General features: G+C 47.1%; 7 protein-coding genes across 7 annotated transcripts; 4 read left to right on the plus strand and 3 right to left on the minus strand.

The window, feature by feature from the left end:
* Positions 1 to 2,993: 2,993 nt before the first annotated feature.
* N7471_010982 (putative AAA family ATPase GCN20) lies at positions 2,994 to 5,714 on the plus strand (the record flags this gene model as incomplete). Its single annotated transcript, XM_057283701.1, has 8 exons — positions 2,994 to 3,146; positions 3,212 to 3,934; positions 3,989 to 4,069; positions 4,120 to 4,423; positions 4,476 to 4,649; positions 4,699 to 4,785; positions 4,839 to 5,307; positions 5,363 to 5,714. 8 exons carry the CDS (start codon positions 2,994 to 2,996, stop codon positions 5,712 to 5,714), a joined length of 2,343 nt encoding a protein of 780 aa, XP_057129967.1.
* A 589-nt stretch (positions 5,715 to 6,303) lies between these two features.
* N7471_010983 (uncharacterized protein) lies at positions 6,304 to 6,702 on the minus strand (the record flags this gene model as incomplete). Its single annotated transcript, XM_057283702.1, has 1 exon — positions 6,304 to 6,702. One exon carries the CDS (start codon positions 6,700 to 6,702, stop codon positions 6,304 to 6,306), a length of 399 nt encoding a protein of 132 aa, XP_057129968.1.
* Positions 6,703 to 7,961: 1,259 nt separating this feature from the next.
* On the minus strand, positions 7,962 to 8,483 carry N7471_010984 (lysergyl peptide synthetase 1; the record flags this gene model as incomplete). Its single annotated transcript, XM_057283703.1, has 2 exons — positions 7,962 to 8,299; positions 8,411 to 8,483. The coding sequence occupies 2 exons, from the start codon at positions 8,481 to 8,483 to the stop codon at positions 7,962 to 7,964; spliced, it is 411 nt and encodes a 136-aa protein (XP_057129969.1).
* Positions 8,484 to 8,685: 202 nt separating this feature from the next.
* N7471_010985 (UDP-glucuronic acid decarboxylase family protein) lies at positions 8,686 to 9,773 on the minus strand (the record flags this gene model as incomplete). Its single annotated transcript, XM_057283704.1, has 3 exons — positions 8,686 to 9,281; positions 9,350 to 9,540; positions 9,592 to 9,773. 3 exons carry the CDS (start codon positions 9,771 to 9,773, stop codon positions 8,686 to 8,688), a joined length of 969 nt encoding a protein of 322 aa, XP_057129970.1.
* A 442-nt stretch (positions 9,774 to 10,215) lies between these two features.
* N7471_010986 (UDP-glucose 6-dehydrogenase) lies at positions 10,216 to 11,884 on the plus strand (the record flags this gene model as incomplete). The annotated part of the gene is made up of 3 exons (XM_057283705.1): positions 10,216 to 10,255; positions 10,305 to 10,777; positions 10,856 to 11,884. The coding sequence occupies 3 exons, from the start codon at positions 10,216 to 10,218 to the stop codon at positions 11,882 to 11,884; spliced, it is 1,542 nt and encodes a 513-aa protein (XP_057129971.1).
* Positions 11,885 to 13,262: 1,378 nt separating this feature from the next.
* On the plus strand, positions 13,263 to 13,691 carry N7471_010987 (uncharacterized protein; the record flags this gene model as incomplete). The annotated part of the gene is made up of 1 exon (XM_057283706.1): positions 13,263 to 13,691. The coding sequence occupies one exon, from the start codon at positions 13,263 to 13,265 to the stop codon at positions 13,689 to 13,691; it is 429 nt and encodes a 142-aa protein (XP_057129972.1).
* Positions 13,692 to 13,930: 239 nt separating this feature from the next.
* Positions 13,931 to 14,299, plus strand: N7471_010988 (methionyl-tRNA formyltransferase; the record flags this gene model as incomplete). Its single annotated transcript, XM_057283707.1, has 1 exon — positions 13,931 to 14,299. One exon carries the CDS (start codon positions 13,931 to 13,933, stop codon positions 14,297 to 14,299), a length of 369 nt encoding a protein of 122 aa, XP_057129973.1.
* Between the last annotated feature and the right edge of the window lie 402 nt (positions 14,300 to 14,701).

Here is a 14,701-nt window from a genome sequence, read left to right on the forward strand (position 1 = left end):
ACTAGCTTTTGTGCACGATCCTGCGGGTGTTATTGCAAATGCAGAATGCAGGCGAGAAGAGGATTAGGCGCCAAGTAGACATCCCTTGCGGCTCACATTTGCATTGGCGTCATAGTCCAGAACTTTTCAAGCAACCGGAGAAGTCCGTTTCTGAGTGGCCGAGGGGCCCAAAGAGCAGGGAAATGGGGAAGCCAAAAGGCCCCAAAAAAAGCCATGCGATCCAGAATTCCCCACATATCTGGTTTTGGCTGGCTGAGATCGCGTCTTCGGCCCCCTAGCCTGACTAGGATCGTTAGTCGTGAGATCGTGAAAAGGCCCCTCAGGCCGATCGGTGTCCACTGGTTTCCTATGAACTGCAAGTGTTCTGTTTTCCGATGGTGAACCATGGTCCAACTATATTAATAACGGATTAAAGGATGCTCAAGTTGGGCTTCATCTGGGCCTATATCCACTGTAAAATCAGTTAAGTTTACTCCGTACTCCGTATACTCTGTACGGAGTACAACTTTGGGCTTTTTTTTCCTTATCCAGATCCACTTTCAAGTAACTTCGGCTGACTTTGACTTTGCTTCTAGAATGGAATACCATCCGACAAAGAATTGACAGGTCGAAAAGAATTGCGAGGAGGCTCAATGTAAGGGCTCCAGCAGCAAGTACCCCGTACTTTTAAATGTTATATTGAAGAACGTGATTCAAAGAATTCCGAATTCGGTTCGAAGATACTAGTTACAGTCTTAGCTTCAAGAGTTGACCTGTTCGATTTTGTGCAAATTAACCCGATATAGTACCGGGTGCTATTGTTTCTTGTTGACATCGTCATAAATACTCCACTCTTTTCCACTATTTCCCACTCTGTAAATGAAAAGGGAACTCTAGTGGGTCGTGAGCCACATTGCTAACTCCGAATTCATGCTTCTTGCTTTTGCTGGCAGTTAACCGTCAATAGCGTATCAAAGAGTGGGGGAAGAAGAGCACCTCGTGTTTCAAGCACTTTATTTCTTTTATTTCTTTTATTTTTTATAATTCTTTTACTTGAAAAGTCAGTTTAGGCCGATCCCTACATAAGACCCGAAGTTATAGCGATCGGCATATCCAATCATCTAGTTTGGAAGGTCAATATATGGAACTTCTACTCCGTATGGAGTACGGAGTTCATCGTAGAGAGGTTCCTTGATCGTCTTAGGTCTACGGAGTATGTGTCCCGTGTCAATCGTTCATAGGTAACTATGAACCAATACTTTAATTTGTGTTCAAATGTCTCTTCTCACCTCTCACCTGCTGTCACCCGTTATATCGGTGTCGGCTGCAGTGACCTGCAGACCGGAACAAGATATTCCCTGCACTGTTTGATGACCTTGAAATGTTCTGGTCGAATAGCCATTTTTTGACTATTCCTGAAAAAGAATCACATAATAAACAAAGATACCATTCAATTTCGGCCCTGACGCTAAGCTCTCGGCCTTGTTGAGTCTCGGCAGATTTTGCAAGCCCGTGCTTTGCAATTTCCGACTTTTGTGATGAGTGCGGAGATTACGTTTTTGAACAGCTTCCAGCTTCCAAACTTGTATAACTTCATTTGGCAGTTCATAATTAACCAGTACTTCCGTGCTTGTCGGGTTTCATTTCACTGCTTATTGCTGGTCTTATGCAACTTCTCCGAACATGAAACCGCCTATGAAACACCCTGCAGCCCGCAGAAATAATCTAATTTAGGTAATTTCGTCAGAGTCCAGTTGTTGATGCAGAGTATACTGGTCAGGCCACATCTTTCACTTCACCGTCTATGTCTATTGCTATTAGCTGCATGGAGTAGCTGAAACATCTTTGGACAAGACGGTCAGATTTGGGTCTTGCTTATGCTCGACGCAAAACCTCGTATTGCTTATCAACCCATGACCGGGGGGACGGTAGGAGCTGAGGTCGATCATTATGCTACGTCTACTCTGTACTTTGTCTGCCGCCTAAGGACTTTCCAAATATTGGGGCTGAGTGACATTCGGGTGATCTGATGCTTGTTTCCCGTTGGCAAGTATATCACAAACGCCAACATGTGATTCAAAACTTGACTATCTGCGCTCTATCAACTAGTTGACTGGGAACCTGCTGAACCGAGGTTAATCAACCTCACTACCTCTCTTTCGCAATGGCTTGGATTCGAATTTTCTGTATTTGAGCAGATTCCCCGGGAATCATTGAAGCATTTCACGACTAACTTTCCTCGTCGTATGGATCCCATACTGAGTACACATGAGTGGCTTTATGAGGGATTCGGAGATATTTCAAAGGTGATCCATGGAAAAGTCGTTTTGCACATTTAAGCCGTTTTTCCCGCCTGTTCTCTAGCTACAACGCCAATAAGGAAGAAAATATCTACCAAAAAGACTACCAACAAAGACTACACAAGGCCGCATAAGCGGCCAACTATTCTTGTACAAGTAGATGGATATGTCCTCACATAATACCAATGGCTCACACTCCAGGGCTATACCTTCTGAAAAATCTCAATACTAATAAAACCAGGCATCGATGACTGCATCAGGAGAATAGTGTTCCAATGCCATACGCGCTTGCTAGTTAGTATATGGATGTCTTGTCTTCAACAACTTCATGCGGAGATTGGCGATATACAGCTAGCTAACTTCTTTCAGTATCAATTTCATCTAACTTGCGGTTGTCAACAGCTTAATTTGAATGTCAATTAATTGAAAGCAAAACTATGGTCATATAGTTCCGTGTTGAAGTTATAGAAGCCGCTTACATTTTGGCATAGTAGCCGCAAATATATGGGAAAGAACAATCACCTAGCCACCTCCTGTTTGTTTTGGTTTTATTTACAGTTAGGAACAGAAATTACTCTAGTGGACATTTAATATCCATTGCACTATCCTAAAAGACAGAATTTCCAACATTGAAGCTTTGACTTGAAAACGATAAACACCTGTGTCATGTGATCTTATCGATAACCCACATCCAAAAATCCGCCACTATTAACGATGGAGACATCAATTCCAGAACTCCACAAACTCTTGACGTCGAAGTTTCCTGAATCTCGGCGTGACGCACGCCCTACCGAGCCTGGCAAGATGGAGTCGGAACTCCAATCCCAGATCCCTGGCCTCGACCAAATCATCACCGAATACTCAGTGGTACGTCTCTCCGCACATATGCGCGGTGGAGGATTGTGAGTCTATTGAAGCTGACTATTTGACAGGGCTACTTGACCCATGCCGCAAACCTCTACGTCGACGATGCCAGTGGCGAGTCCCCCTTGACAGAGGCCGCCCAATCCGTGACCGAGCTCCTAGTCTCCGCTTCTGGAGATTTCTCCCCGCAAAACTACGAAGCGATCGGCAACTTGGTTACGAGGTTCATCACCACGCTGAGCTCTTCCGATGACGACCCGGAACGGAGGCAAATGCCCTTCAAGGCCAGGAAGCTTGAACAGACCATCAGTGTCGGCGCACAGCGGAACATGTCGTCTACACTGGGGCTGACTGGAAACACTGTCGACTTGGAATCTGCCAATGCTAGAAAGATGGAGTCCAAGGTCGACAAGAAGAAGCTCGAGAAGGCCGAGCGCAAGATTCGCGCCAAGCAGGACAAGAAGTCCATGAAAAACGTTACCTACGAGGCTTCCCGTCTGCTCAACCAGCCTGATGAGGCTATGTCCTACGAGGAGTTCTTCATGGCTGTCAACCCTCTTCAATTGGGCTCGGATTCCCAGGCCAAGAGTAAGGACATCAAGCTGGATAACATTGATATCTCGATTAGTGGTCTGCGCATTCTTACAGATGCTGCCTTCACACTCGCTTATGGTCGTCGTTACGGTCTTGTTGGTCAGAATGGTATCGGTAAATCTACACTTTTGCGTGCTCTGAGTCGCAGAGAAATCCCGATTCCGACTCACGTTTCTATTCTTCACGTTGAGCAAGAGGTATGTTTAAATCTTAGCTCGGTTGCTTTTTCTCTTACTGACTTTCTACCATAGATTACTGGTGACGATACACCAGCTTTGCAAGCAGTGTTGGATGCTGATGTGTGGCGGAAACATCTTCTCTCGGAGCAAGCGGTTAGTCAACTCGCAAGATATCACAGCAGCATATTCACTAACGACCATAGAAAATCTCGAAACAACTGGCAGCCATCGAAGAAGAAAGATCTTCATTGGCGGATACTTCGAAGGATGCTGCTAGACTTGACGAGGACCGAGAGGGCCTGGACATCACGCTGAGCGATATTTATGGAAAGCTTTCAGAAATGGAGTCCGATAAGGCTGAATCTCGTGCGGCCAGTATCTTGGCTGGTCTTGGTTTCTCCCAAGAGCGCCAGCAGTATGCCACCAAGACCTTCTCCGGAGGTTGGAGAATGCGTTTGTCCCTCGCACGAGCTCTATTCTGCGAGCCTGATTTGCTTTTGCTTGACGGTATTTACCACTGGTCTCTTTATTCCACAAGCAGCCTACTGACATTTCACAGAACCGTCTAACATGTTGGACGTTCCGTCAATTACTTTCCTTTCCAATTACCTTCAGGGATACCCTAGCACAGTCCTTGTGGTTTCTCACGATCGTGCCTTCCTGAACGAAGTCGCCACGGATATTATCCACCAGCACTCCGAGAGGTTGGACTACTACAGAGGTGCTAACTTCGGTAAGTTACACGCAATCTCAAGACTATGAATGGTTCTAACAACTTGTAGAATCCTTCTATGCAACCAAGGAGGAGCGCCGCAAGACTGCTAAGCGTGAATACGAGAAGCAAATGGGCGAGAGAGCACACTTGCAAGGTTTGTCACCCCCTCCATCTTGTCATAGGGGCAGTGTTAACGATCACCATCAGCATTCATTGATAAGTTCCGATACAACGCTGCGAAGTCATCCGAGGCACAGTCGAGAATCAAGAAGCTTGAGCGCATGCCAGTTCTCGAAGCTCCAGAGGCCGAGTACACCGTGCACTTTGCATTCCCCGGAGTCGAGAAGCTTTCACCACCCATTGTCCAGATGTCCGATGTTTGCTTCGGCTACACCAAGGACAAGCCTCTTCTCAGGGATGTCGATCTCGATGTTCAACTTGATTCGCGTATTGGAATTGTCGGACCTAACGGTGCTGGTAAGACCACAGTTCTGAAACTACTCACCAACCAGCTTGAGCCAACAAGCGGTCTCATTTCCACAAACTCGAGACTGCGCATTGGATTCTTTGCCCAACATCACGTCGATGCTTTGGACATGACTACTAGTGCAGTTGGCTTCATGACCAAGACATACCCCGGTAAAACTGACGAGGAGTACCGACGACACCTGGGAGCGTAAGTTTATCCAAACCACCCGCATCTACCATATTGACTAATTCCCATATTATAGGTTTGGTATCACTGGTACAACCGGTCTCCAACGTATGGAACTGTTGTCTGGAGGTCAGAAATCTCGTGTTGCATTTGCTTGCTTGTCCTTGACCAATCCTCATATCCTTGTTCTTGACGAACCTTCCAATCACTTGGATATCGAGGGTATGGATGCTCTGTCTGATGCACTCCGGTTGTTCGAGGGAGGTGTGGTGATGGTTTCCCACGATGTTACCATGTTGCAGAATGTCTGCACCAGTCTCTGGGTTTGCGACGGCGGTACTGTTCACAAGTTCGACGGCACCGTCAACGCCTACAAGAAGAAGATCAGCGCGCAGGCTGATTCTGCCGGTGTTGTGACTAAACACTAGGGTAGGGTAGTAGGGCTATATATGTACAGATTAATGCCGTAAAAACTATGAATATCCTGCATGAATCTACATTATTACCGTTATTGTTATTTCTTGAGTACATATGTACCGGATAATGCCTGGTACTCGAAACCTTTCCCTTTCCGTTTTAGTGCTCACTTCTTGCCTCTTTTTGATCACCAAGTAAAACTGACGCAGTATTTTTTCCATGTTTGTCTCAATTGCAAAGTTACTGCGCCAAGAGCAGAAATCAAGAGCAACCCCTTCCTGAGTGGCCTAGCGGTTGGCAGACCAAGCAATCAGATTTAGAACAATATAAATGGGGAGAAGACAAAAGACCAAGAGACCAAATAATCAAGCAACTAAAAGCCAAGTTCACACAACCGGGCGCCTGCATTTTCAATCAAGAGGGGGACGATATCACAAAGCACCCGGAGAACTTCATTGGCACGCTCCGAAGTCCAAATCGTGTTCGGCGCTCCTATGTTGATCTCCAGGTTGCTCTCTCCCGGCGTCACCTCGACCTCGACACAATTACGAGCCCGGACAGGGCCAGAATGTACTGGAATCCATGAACACCTCGCCGATCCTAGTTTGAAAGTCTGCTTTTCCGCGGAGGTGTTTGGAAGTTGAGAACACTGCCAAAGGCGGGTTCCCCTTCGTCGATGGACACCATATTCTTAAATTCAACTAGCTCAAAAGCCAGACTCTCCGCATATTGACGCTGGATGAACTCCATCAGATCGAGGACAGAGCATGTCAAGTCCATTTGGACACGAACAGGGACTCTATTCATGCAAAGACCAAAGATGTCATCTGTGGCAAGGGTGTCTAACCTGTGCCCGCTAGTGGTCAGCCCAAAGGTGATGTCGTTTGGTGTACCAGAGAATCGGGAAAGGGTCAGCGCCCAAGCCGCCTTAACGACAGTTGCCTGTGTGATACCCATAGGAGACATGAAACAGGGTATCTGGATCTCCGACATAATCATACGGCTAGATTGATTTGGTAAGGGTGGGTTGAGTGATATCGCCGACGTGGGACATCTGGAAAACATCCAGATAATCTTGCCAGAACTTTAAGGCTTTCGTGTCGATCTGGGCCCGTGTTCAATGCTGCAGATGAACTGAGTATAGGATAGAGTCGCCCAGTGGAAGGTTCTCATATAGGAATTTTAAGTCTCTGCTGAGGTCGCATAGAGTACCCATCGTACTACGCGTGAGATAGGCGAATCGCGAGAATAGCGTCTTAATAACGGGTCTGAACCAGGAAGAATTGTGCGATCAAAACATTGGTAGGAGGAATTGAAATATAATCCGCGCGGCAGATATTCTCAACGAAAGCAAGCAAGTCATTATCTGTCTCGTGTCGCACGAGACGCAGTCTAAGCTGCTTCAATACAACCTACACCCATATAGATTTGTATACCTAGAAGAATAACCGCAAGGTTTCATACCGCTGCACTAAAGCATAACAGGCCAGTTCCAGCCGCTCTAGATTGACGTGTCTAGAGATACGCAAAGCAAAATAATAGTAGGGCTCGTGTAGTCTCAAAAGCTAGCTATCAGTCGTCGGAAGGATTTCTTGGATATTTTCGGCGGAAAGACTCTAATTCGATGATACAGTGATATCTCTTATCGTATCTTCTAGGGATATAGGCTCTGATAGTAATGGCTGTATATAATTTGAGTTAACGCACATCTGTGAAGGTTGGTTGGTATTAGCGATAGCCGCGAGGTCTGCTAGCTTTGGAGACTGAAATATATCCACGATTTGGAATATCGCTCCCTGCTTACAGGCCTAGGAGACAAATTGAATCGTAATGATTGAATCACCGCTAAGATGAAAGAAATAATTATCCATTCTAATGTTCTCTATAGAAAGCCCTAAGACTTCTGCACAAATATGTAAGTACTTCCTTCGCCGATGTGGCAGGTAGTCGCCGGTGTTGGCTTCTGGTACTGAAATAGGACAACTCCTCTAGACTGAAACTCGAAGCTTGCTCCTGTAGTTGCTGGCGATCTGTTTTTCCATTCGTGGTTGTGGGCAGCAGGCGCACAGTCAGTAATCATGCTGGGATCATATAGACTGGGAGTTGCCCCTGCAGCTTCTTCTCCAACGTGACAAGTTCTTTCTGCATTTTGTTGTAGGGAACAACAAATGCCCTTTGCTCCGTGCTTTGACAAGTTTACACATCTTTGCAGTCGTGATGTTCGATCTCAATAAAAGCAGTAAGAATCTTTTGGGAGCTCACTCCTCCATTTTCCACAAGCTCGACAGCCACTGCCTTTGCCAGCGGAAACAATTGCTGGATTGTGCTCTCAATACCACCAATCTCCACACGTTGTCCGCGATCTTGACTTGAAAGTCCTTCCGGCCGAGGAAGCGGAGGGATCCAACGTCACTAAGTTGCACGAGATCACCCGTCTTATAGAGACGGGTATCTTCGGTATCCTTACGGAATTCTCGTAGCCACGGGGGAGGACTAGTAATAAACGCCGCTGCACTCGCAGCAGAGTTGTTGATGTACCCACGGCCAACCGTAGGACCCCCAATAACCAGCTCCCAACCGCTCCAATTGGGACCAGCTTATTATGATCTGATGAGTTAGCCACCCAACAGTTACGAAAACAGGGAATGGCCAATATTGCACAAGTCAGAGGTGGCTGTGACAGAAGTCTGCAGTGAAGAGGCCACACAGCATTCAGCTGGGCCGTAGATATTCAACAAGTTCACTTGATCGTCCCAGTCAGATACCTCCCGGATAGACATAGACTCACCACCCGCCAGGGAAAACCCGGTATATATGTAGCACGATCGGCCAGATACAACTGTCGTAGGCCTGCCAAGTCAGCCGATGCTGACCATGCTCAGCTACTCTCTTAAACCCAAGAAAGCTGATAAGTTGTTTAGTATTTGCTCAAAATGAACTATCTTCCGTGATATCCATGAAGACTATGAAAGACCAAGACACTCAGGTCTCATGCATATGCCACTCGATTGTTTTCCGCAATCCACATTCTAATTGTACCACTGGCGCCCAACCAAGCTCAGCCATCGCTAAAGTGATCTGTGGCCGCCGGACGTGGCTCTCATCGACAGGGCGTGGGAAATAGGTGATTGATACTTTTTCCTTGCCTGTCACCTGGGCGACAAGTTCCACTATTATCTCGGCCAGCTTTTGGATAGTGATTTCTGCATCATTACCAATGTTCACTGGGCCGTCGCTGTAAGCGCTGTTCATCAGCGTATAAAGTCCTTCGATGCAATCTGTAACGAACTGAAATGACCGGGTCGCGGAACCATCGCCAGTAACCCGTATATCTTGGCCGGCCAGCGCAGAAGCAACAAAGCTCGAAACTACCCGGCCATCACCAGAGCCCATTCGTGGTCCATAGGTGTTGAAGATGCGGGCTATCCTAATATCCGCCCCAAACTGCTCGCGATACGCGTAACACAGAGCTTCTGCAACTCGCTTTCCTTCATCGTAGCATGAGCGGGGTCCGAAGGGATTGACATTGCCCCAGTAGGTTTCAGGTTGTGGGTGAACTTGAGCATCGCCGTAAACCTCTGTATTCATCAATACTTATTCAGTCAAATGAACGAGAGTGGGTTGCATTGTTATTCCTCTCACCCACCTGATGTGCTTGTATGTAGAATCCGAATTCCTCTGCATTTTGCAAGCTCCAAGAGATTCTCAGTGCCAAGAAAGCAAGTTTTAAGGGTTCCTAATGGATTTTTCTGGTATTGTATCGGACTCGCTGGACACGCAAGGTTGTAGATTTGATCGATTTCACATAGTTCTTTGATAGGAGATTGAATGTTATGACTGAGATAAAAGGTTAGTGCGAGATTAAATACTGTCATTCGAAATGCGTACCTGATCAGAGTGAACCGAGCGTGGTTCTCCAAGTGTCTAAGATTGTTAGGAGAGCTAGTTTCGAAGCTATCCATTGCTATGACACGATGACCTTTGGAGAGGAGAAAGTCGATCAGGTTCGATCCTAGAAACCCTGCACCCTGTTTTACGGTAAGTGATGGACCACGAGGCGAACGCGTCATAATTGTTTTCTTACCCCTGTAACAAGGATTCTTTTAGAGCCGTGTGCGCCATTCATCTCGTTGGAGGTCACCCTGGTACAAGTGAGAGAACTTCCTTTTCGGTGGGATAGCAGCGAAAAGTTAGGAGCAAGTTTGTGTGGGCTTCCGTTTTGCTTAGGAGAGACTTATCATAACGAGCAGGTGATCTCATGTCCATTCCTGCAGGCGAGGAATCGATCGGTGACTATATACACCGCCACTATAATCAAATTCGGTAATTCCTCGTACGTGCTAGTATCATTTCTCTGCGATTGTATTGTCTCGGTCTCGGTATTTCACGAGCCGCGCGGGCAAAGTACGGCTTGCGAAATTTACTTTTCTATAACTATTTCCGCAGATTTGTTGGTCGTCTGGCAAGGTGCCCGTTTGAACCCGACAAAAACACCAGCATCAAGCTTGCAACATGATTCAAAAGATTGTATGCATTGGAGCGGGATTTGTCGGTAGGTGAAGCCTCATGACTTGAGAAATCACTCACTCACTCTTTACAAGGAGGGCCACTAGGCACGACTTTTGCGTATCAATGTCCCGAGATACAAGTGACAGTGGTAGACATCAACAAGGCCGTTGTGGACGCATGGAATTCGGAATCGCTTCCACTATATGAGCCAGGCCTTTCAGATGTTCTTTCGAGTGTTCGTCAACGAAGCAATGGTTCGATTTGCAACAATGGCACCAGCGAAGATATGAAGGTTGAGAGTGAGGCAACCTCTAAGGCCTATCCGCATACCAAATGCAACTTGACCTTCTCAACGGATGTTGAAACCGCAATACAAGAAGCAGAAATGATCATGCTTTGCATTGACACGCCAACCAAAAAGTCTGGCCTAGGAAAGGGGTCGGCACTCGATATGACCAATCTCGAAGCTGCAGTGATGACAATCGCACGGGTCGCGAAAACCGATAAAATCATTGTCGAGAAGTCCACCGTCCCTTGTGGGACGGCAAGCGCACTTCGCGAGCTGGTACATATCTGCATTCCTTCAATATTCGTGACTTTACCATATGCCATGAATCGATGCTGACTTACAAGTCGAATACAGCTAGATGCCAGAGCTGGTGGCGCATGTCGTTTCGAAGTGCTATCCAATCCAGAATTTTTATCGGCAGGAACAGCTCTATCAGATCTTCTCTCCCCTTCTCGGGTCCTTATCGGATGCCCTGATACTCCATCCGGCCATCAAGCGTCAGAGGAACTGGCGTCAATCTATAGAAGATGGGTACCTGATGAACGGATTATCTTAATGGATTCTTGGTCTTCAGAGCTGTGCAAGCTTGCTGCCAATGCAATCTTGGCGCAGCGAGTCAGCAGTATCAACTCTCTCGCCGCTATTTGCGAGGAAACGGGTGCGGATATCGACTTTGTTTCTCAGTCATGTGGTTTGGATCAACGGATAAATCAGGCAATGCTTCAACCCTCGCTGGGATGGGGCGGAGGCTGCTTCCAGAAAGACGTCCTCTGCCTTGCATACTTGGCAAGGAGCCTGGGCCTGCACCAGGTTGCGAATTACTGGACCTCTGTGGTGGAGGTAAATGAGTACCAGAAATTGCGATTTCTTGACCGCATAATCACACATATGCACGGATATGTCGGCAAGAAGTCGATTGCTGTCCTCGGGTTCGCATTTAAGAAAAATACCTCGGACACCAAGAACTCTGCAGCGATCCCTCTGGTCCAGGGTCTCCTAGCAGAAGGTGCGTTTGTGTCCATTTATGACCCTTTGGTCCTACCACATCGTATTCTGGCCGATGTCAATGTACCAGGAACAACCATGGACCAGTTACGGATAGCCCCAACAGCATATGAAGCATGTGCAGGTGTGGAGGCAGTTGTGGTTGCAATTGACTTGGATAGCTTCGGAACACCGACAAAATTAGCATCCCAGAGGTTACGGAAGAATAATTCGAAATTGCTGCCCTACCAACACCGCACTGAACCCCTTGATTGGCCACGGATTGTCGATGGGATGCGGGGGCCTAGATACATATTTGATGGGAGGAACATGTTGGATGGGGAATACTTGCGAGGTTTGGGATGTCAGTACGTTAGTGTTGGCAAACAGCCTAAATGAAGTATCTTACAGAACCTCAGCAAGTAAGATTCATTGGAACTATAATCTGTTTTTGGGGGGAATTTAGGAAGAATGCCCAAACTGGCGGAAGGGGGTTCTGGCTCCTATCTGTTGCTCACCCCCATTTAGCCAAATTGTTATAATCGTAAGTCGTAGCTTGGTTTGCACGGTGGTTCCGAATATGCAGTCCGTATACGGAGTACAGTGAGTAAAATTTAAGCCCAACAAGCCCTAACTATACAGTGCGTAGGTAGAATTCGTTTACCTTGACCCCTCGCTGAATTGCGACATGCAGGCTACCGCAACGATATATATCCATGTACGTAAATGTACCACTTCCTGGAACAAATTTAGAGCCTCGCCGAGCCCTTCAGTGGCGTAAATGCCGTTCCTATTGTCAGGCTGCCCTGTCCTGTATGAACGTTTAAACTGGCCAAGTTTTGTTTCCGCTAGCAAGATGGCCGAACTGCTGATAGAGAAGAGGGATTGGCAGGGATAATTAGCAGTGATTCAACAGTGGAATCAAAGTAAAAGTGAGGTTATACATATGCATTCGCGTTGAGCGAGCGCACGCGCGAAGTGGGCGGTGGAGAGAGAAATGTCGGTGTGAATGGGAGGTATAGACACCACTTTTTGCTTACCAACTATACAAACAAAATACAGTAGAGCGTCCAATAGCACGGTTAAAAGTCAAAGTTCGGCTTTGCATCTGCGTGTTGATGCAGTAAACAGAGAATTTATCCGCATGTAGTGCCCCATGGCTAGCTGAACCTCCGTGAGACCCCTCCGTGGCGTCATATAATACAGTCATCGGAGACGATGGTACTGCATTCACTAGTCTGGAAGCTGTATCCTCCAATGAGTAGGTCAAACAAAAATTTATGCACACTCAGCCGAACTCCAGTCAAACAGAGAAAGAGATCTGCAGTAGCGCCTAGCGGTATTATATTTTTGACAATAGATGCATCATCTGAAGGATAGACCTGATAGAAAATGCAAAAAGTTTGTCCTCGCAATTACGCACAAACACTATATTGCAACATAACTAGGACCTCCCTGGCGGTTGATGGTCATCGACTTAGGACTCTATCCTGGCCACTGCATTCATTTGGCATTGGCACAATGATTCCGAACAACATTCCTCCGGTCACGGGGCAAGAACTCAAATATATTGGCCAAGTTGTGAATGGAGGTGTCATTGGCGAGGATGGCCCATTTAGCAAACTGTGTTAATCGTGGCTCGAAGAACGACTCTATTCTCCAAAAGTGTTCCTGACCCCGTCGTGCACGGCAGCTCTCGAACTCGCAGCCCTGTCGCTTGAACTCCAACCCGGGGATGAGCTAATCCTCCCAAGCTACACATTCATCTCTACAGAAAATGCATTTCTCCTACACGGGTGCTTCCATGGTGTACGTGGACATCGAACCTGACACGATGAACATGGACCCAGCCAAGGTCCGCGAGGCTATTATCCCAAAGACTCGTGTAATTGTTCCAGTTCACTATCCTGGCGTACCATGTGACATTTATGCCATAGCGGAGGTCATTGGTGATCGTGAAGATATATACATCGTTGAAGACGCAGCCCAGGGCCTCTTTTCTTCTGACAAGAATGGGAAGGCCCTTGGCACCATAGGACATATCGGATGTCTCAGCTTCGGTGGGACCAAAAATCTCACTTCCGGCGGAGCAGGCGGCGCTATTGTCATCAATGACCAAAGACTGCTTGATCGCGTCGAGACTATTCGAGACAAAGGGACCAATCGAACCCAGTTCCTCAAGGGTGAAGTGGATCACTATACATGACAGCGGGCGGGAGTTACTTATCTTCTCAGTGAGATGCAAGCTGCTTATCTGTGGGCACAATTGGAGTTTGCGGAACACATACAAACCCATCCGCTCAGGCTTTGGGAATTCTATCGATAAAATTTGATCGTGTTAGATGGAGAGGAAACGGCTCTCTTCTCCCCAAATATCGAGGACGAGCACCCGTCAACTGGGCCGTTCTGCATGGCGAGACTCAGACGGGAGCAACTCTCCATCAGATGGTCAAGAAGCCCGATGCTAGAGCTATTGTGGGGCAGATGGCAGTTCCTATTCTTCCCAATGATACGGCAGCCGAGGTCTTCTCTAAAGTCGTCGTCGCCGCCGAATTAGTCCTCAACGAGACTTTGCCTGCAATAGTGAGTGGGAGCATCAACATCCAAAAGATGGATCTCACTCAGGGATCCTACTTTGGCGGTCGTAAGCCCCAAGATGGAATCATTGATTGGAAAATGATGGGTGCGAGACAAATCCACAATCTCGTACGAGCAGTTTCCCACCCTTACCCAGGAGCGTTCAGTTATACCCCTCGAGGAAAGGTAGTCATCTGGCGCACAATACTTGCAGAAAGCCAGGCCCTGTTTTGCTGAGCCCTGTTTATGGCAAAAGAACAACCAGGCCTTCGCAACAGCCTACGATGGTGGGGTCCTGCGGATCATCTCCGCGGAAATTGAAGGACGAGAGTTGCGTCCTGCTGCTTTTCCTGATCTTTTTCATGAGTTATTCCCACTGTGCTAGAAGAGTCTGGTCCACAACTCAAACACGAGGATATGTGGATAGGGATAAGCGTTAGGGACTGCTTCACCTTTCGCCCGGATAAAGCAGAGAATTTACAGCAAATATTTCTTAATATTATACAGCGAACTAAAAACACAATCCCTGGTTAATCAGATGACCTGGCGGACCGAGCTGGCAGCTGTTTAGATAGATAAAGGAAGGTATTTCCCTCTTTCAAATGCAAAGGGTCTATGAGTAAGACACCCAAAAGTGTC

The sequence above is a fragment of the Penicillium samsonianum genome, assembly GCF_028829775.1.
Source record: "Penicillium samsonianum strain IBT 33392 chromosome Unknown utg000007l_segment0_segment0, whole genome shotgun sequence".
In the NCBI taxonomy this organism is placed as follows: Eukaryota; Fungi; Ascomycota; class Eurotiomycetes; order Eurotiales; family Aspergillaceae; genus Penicillium; species Penicillium samsonianum.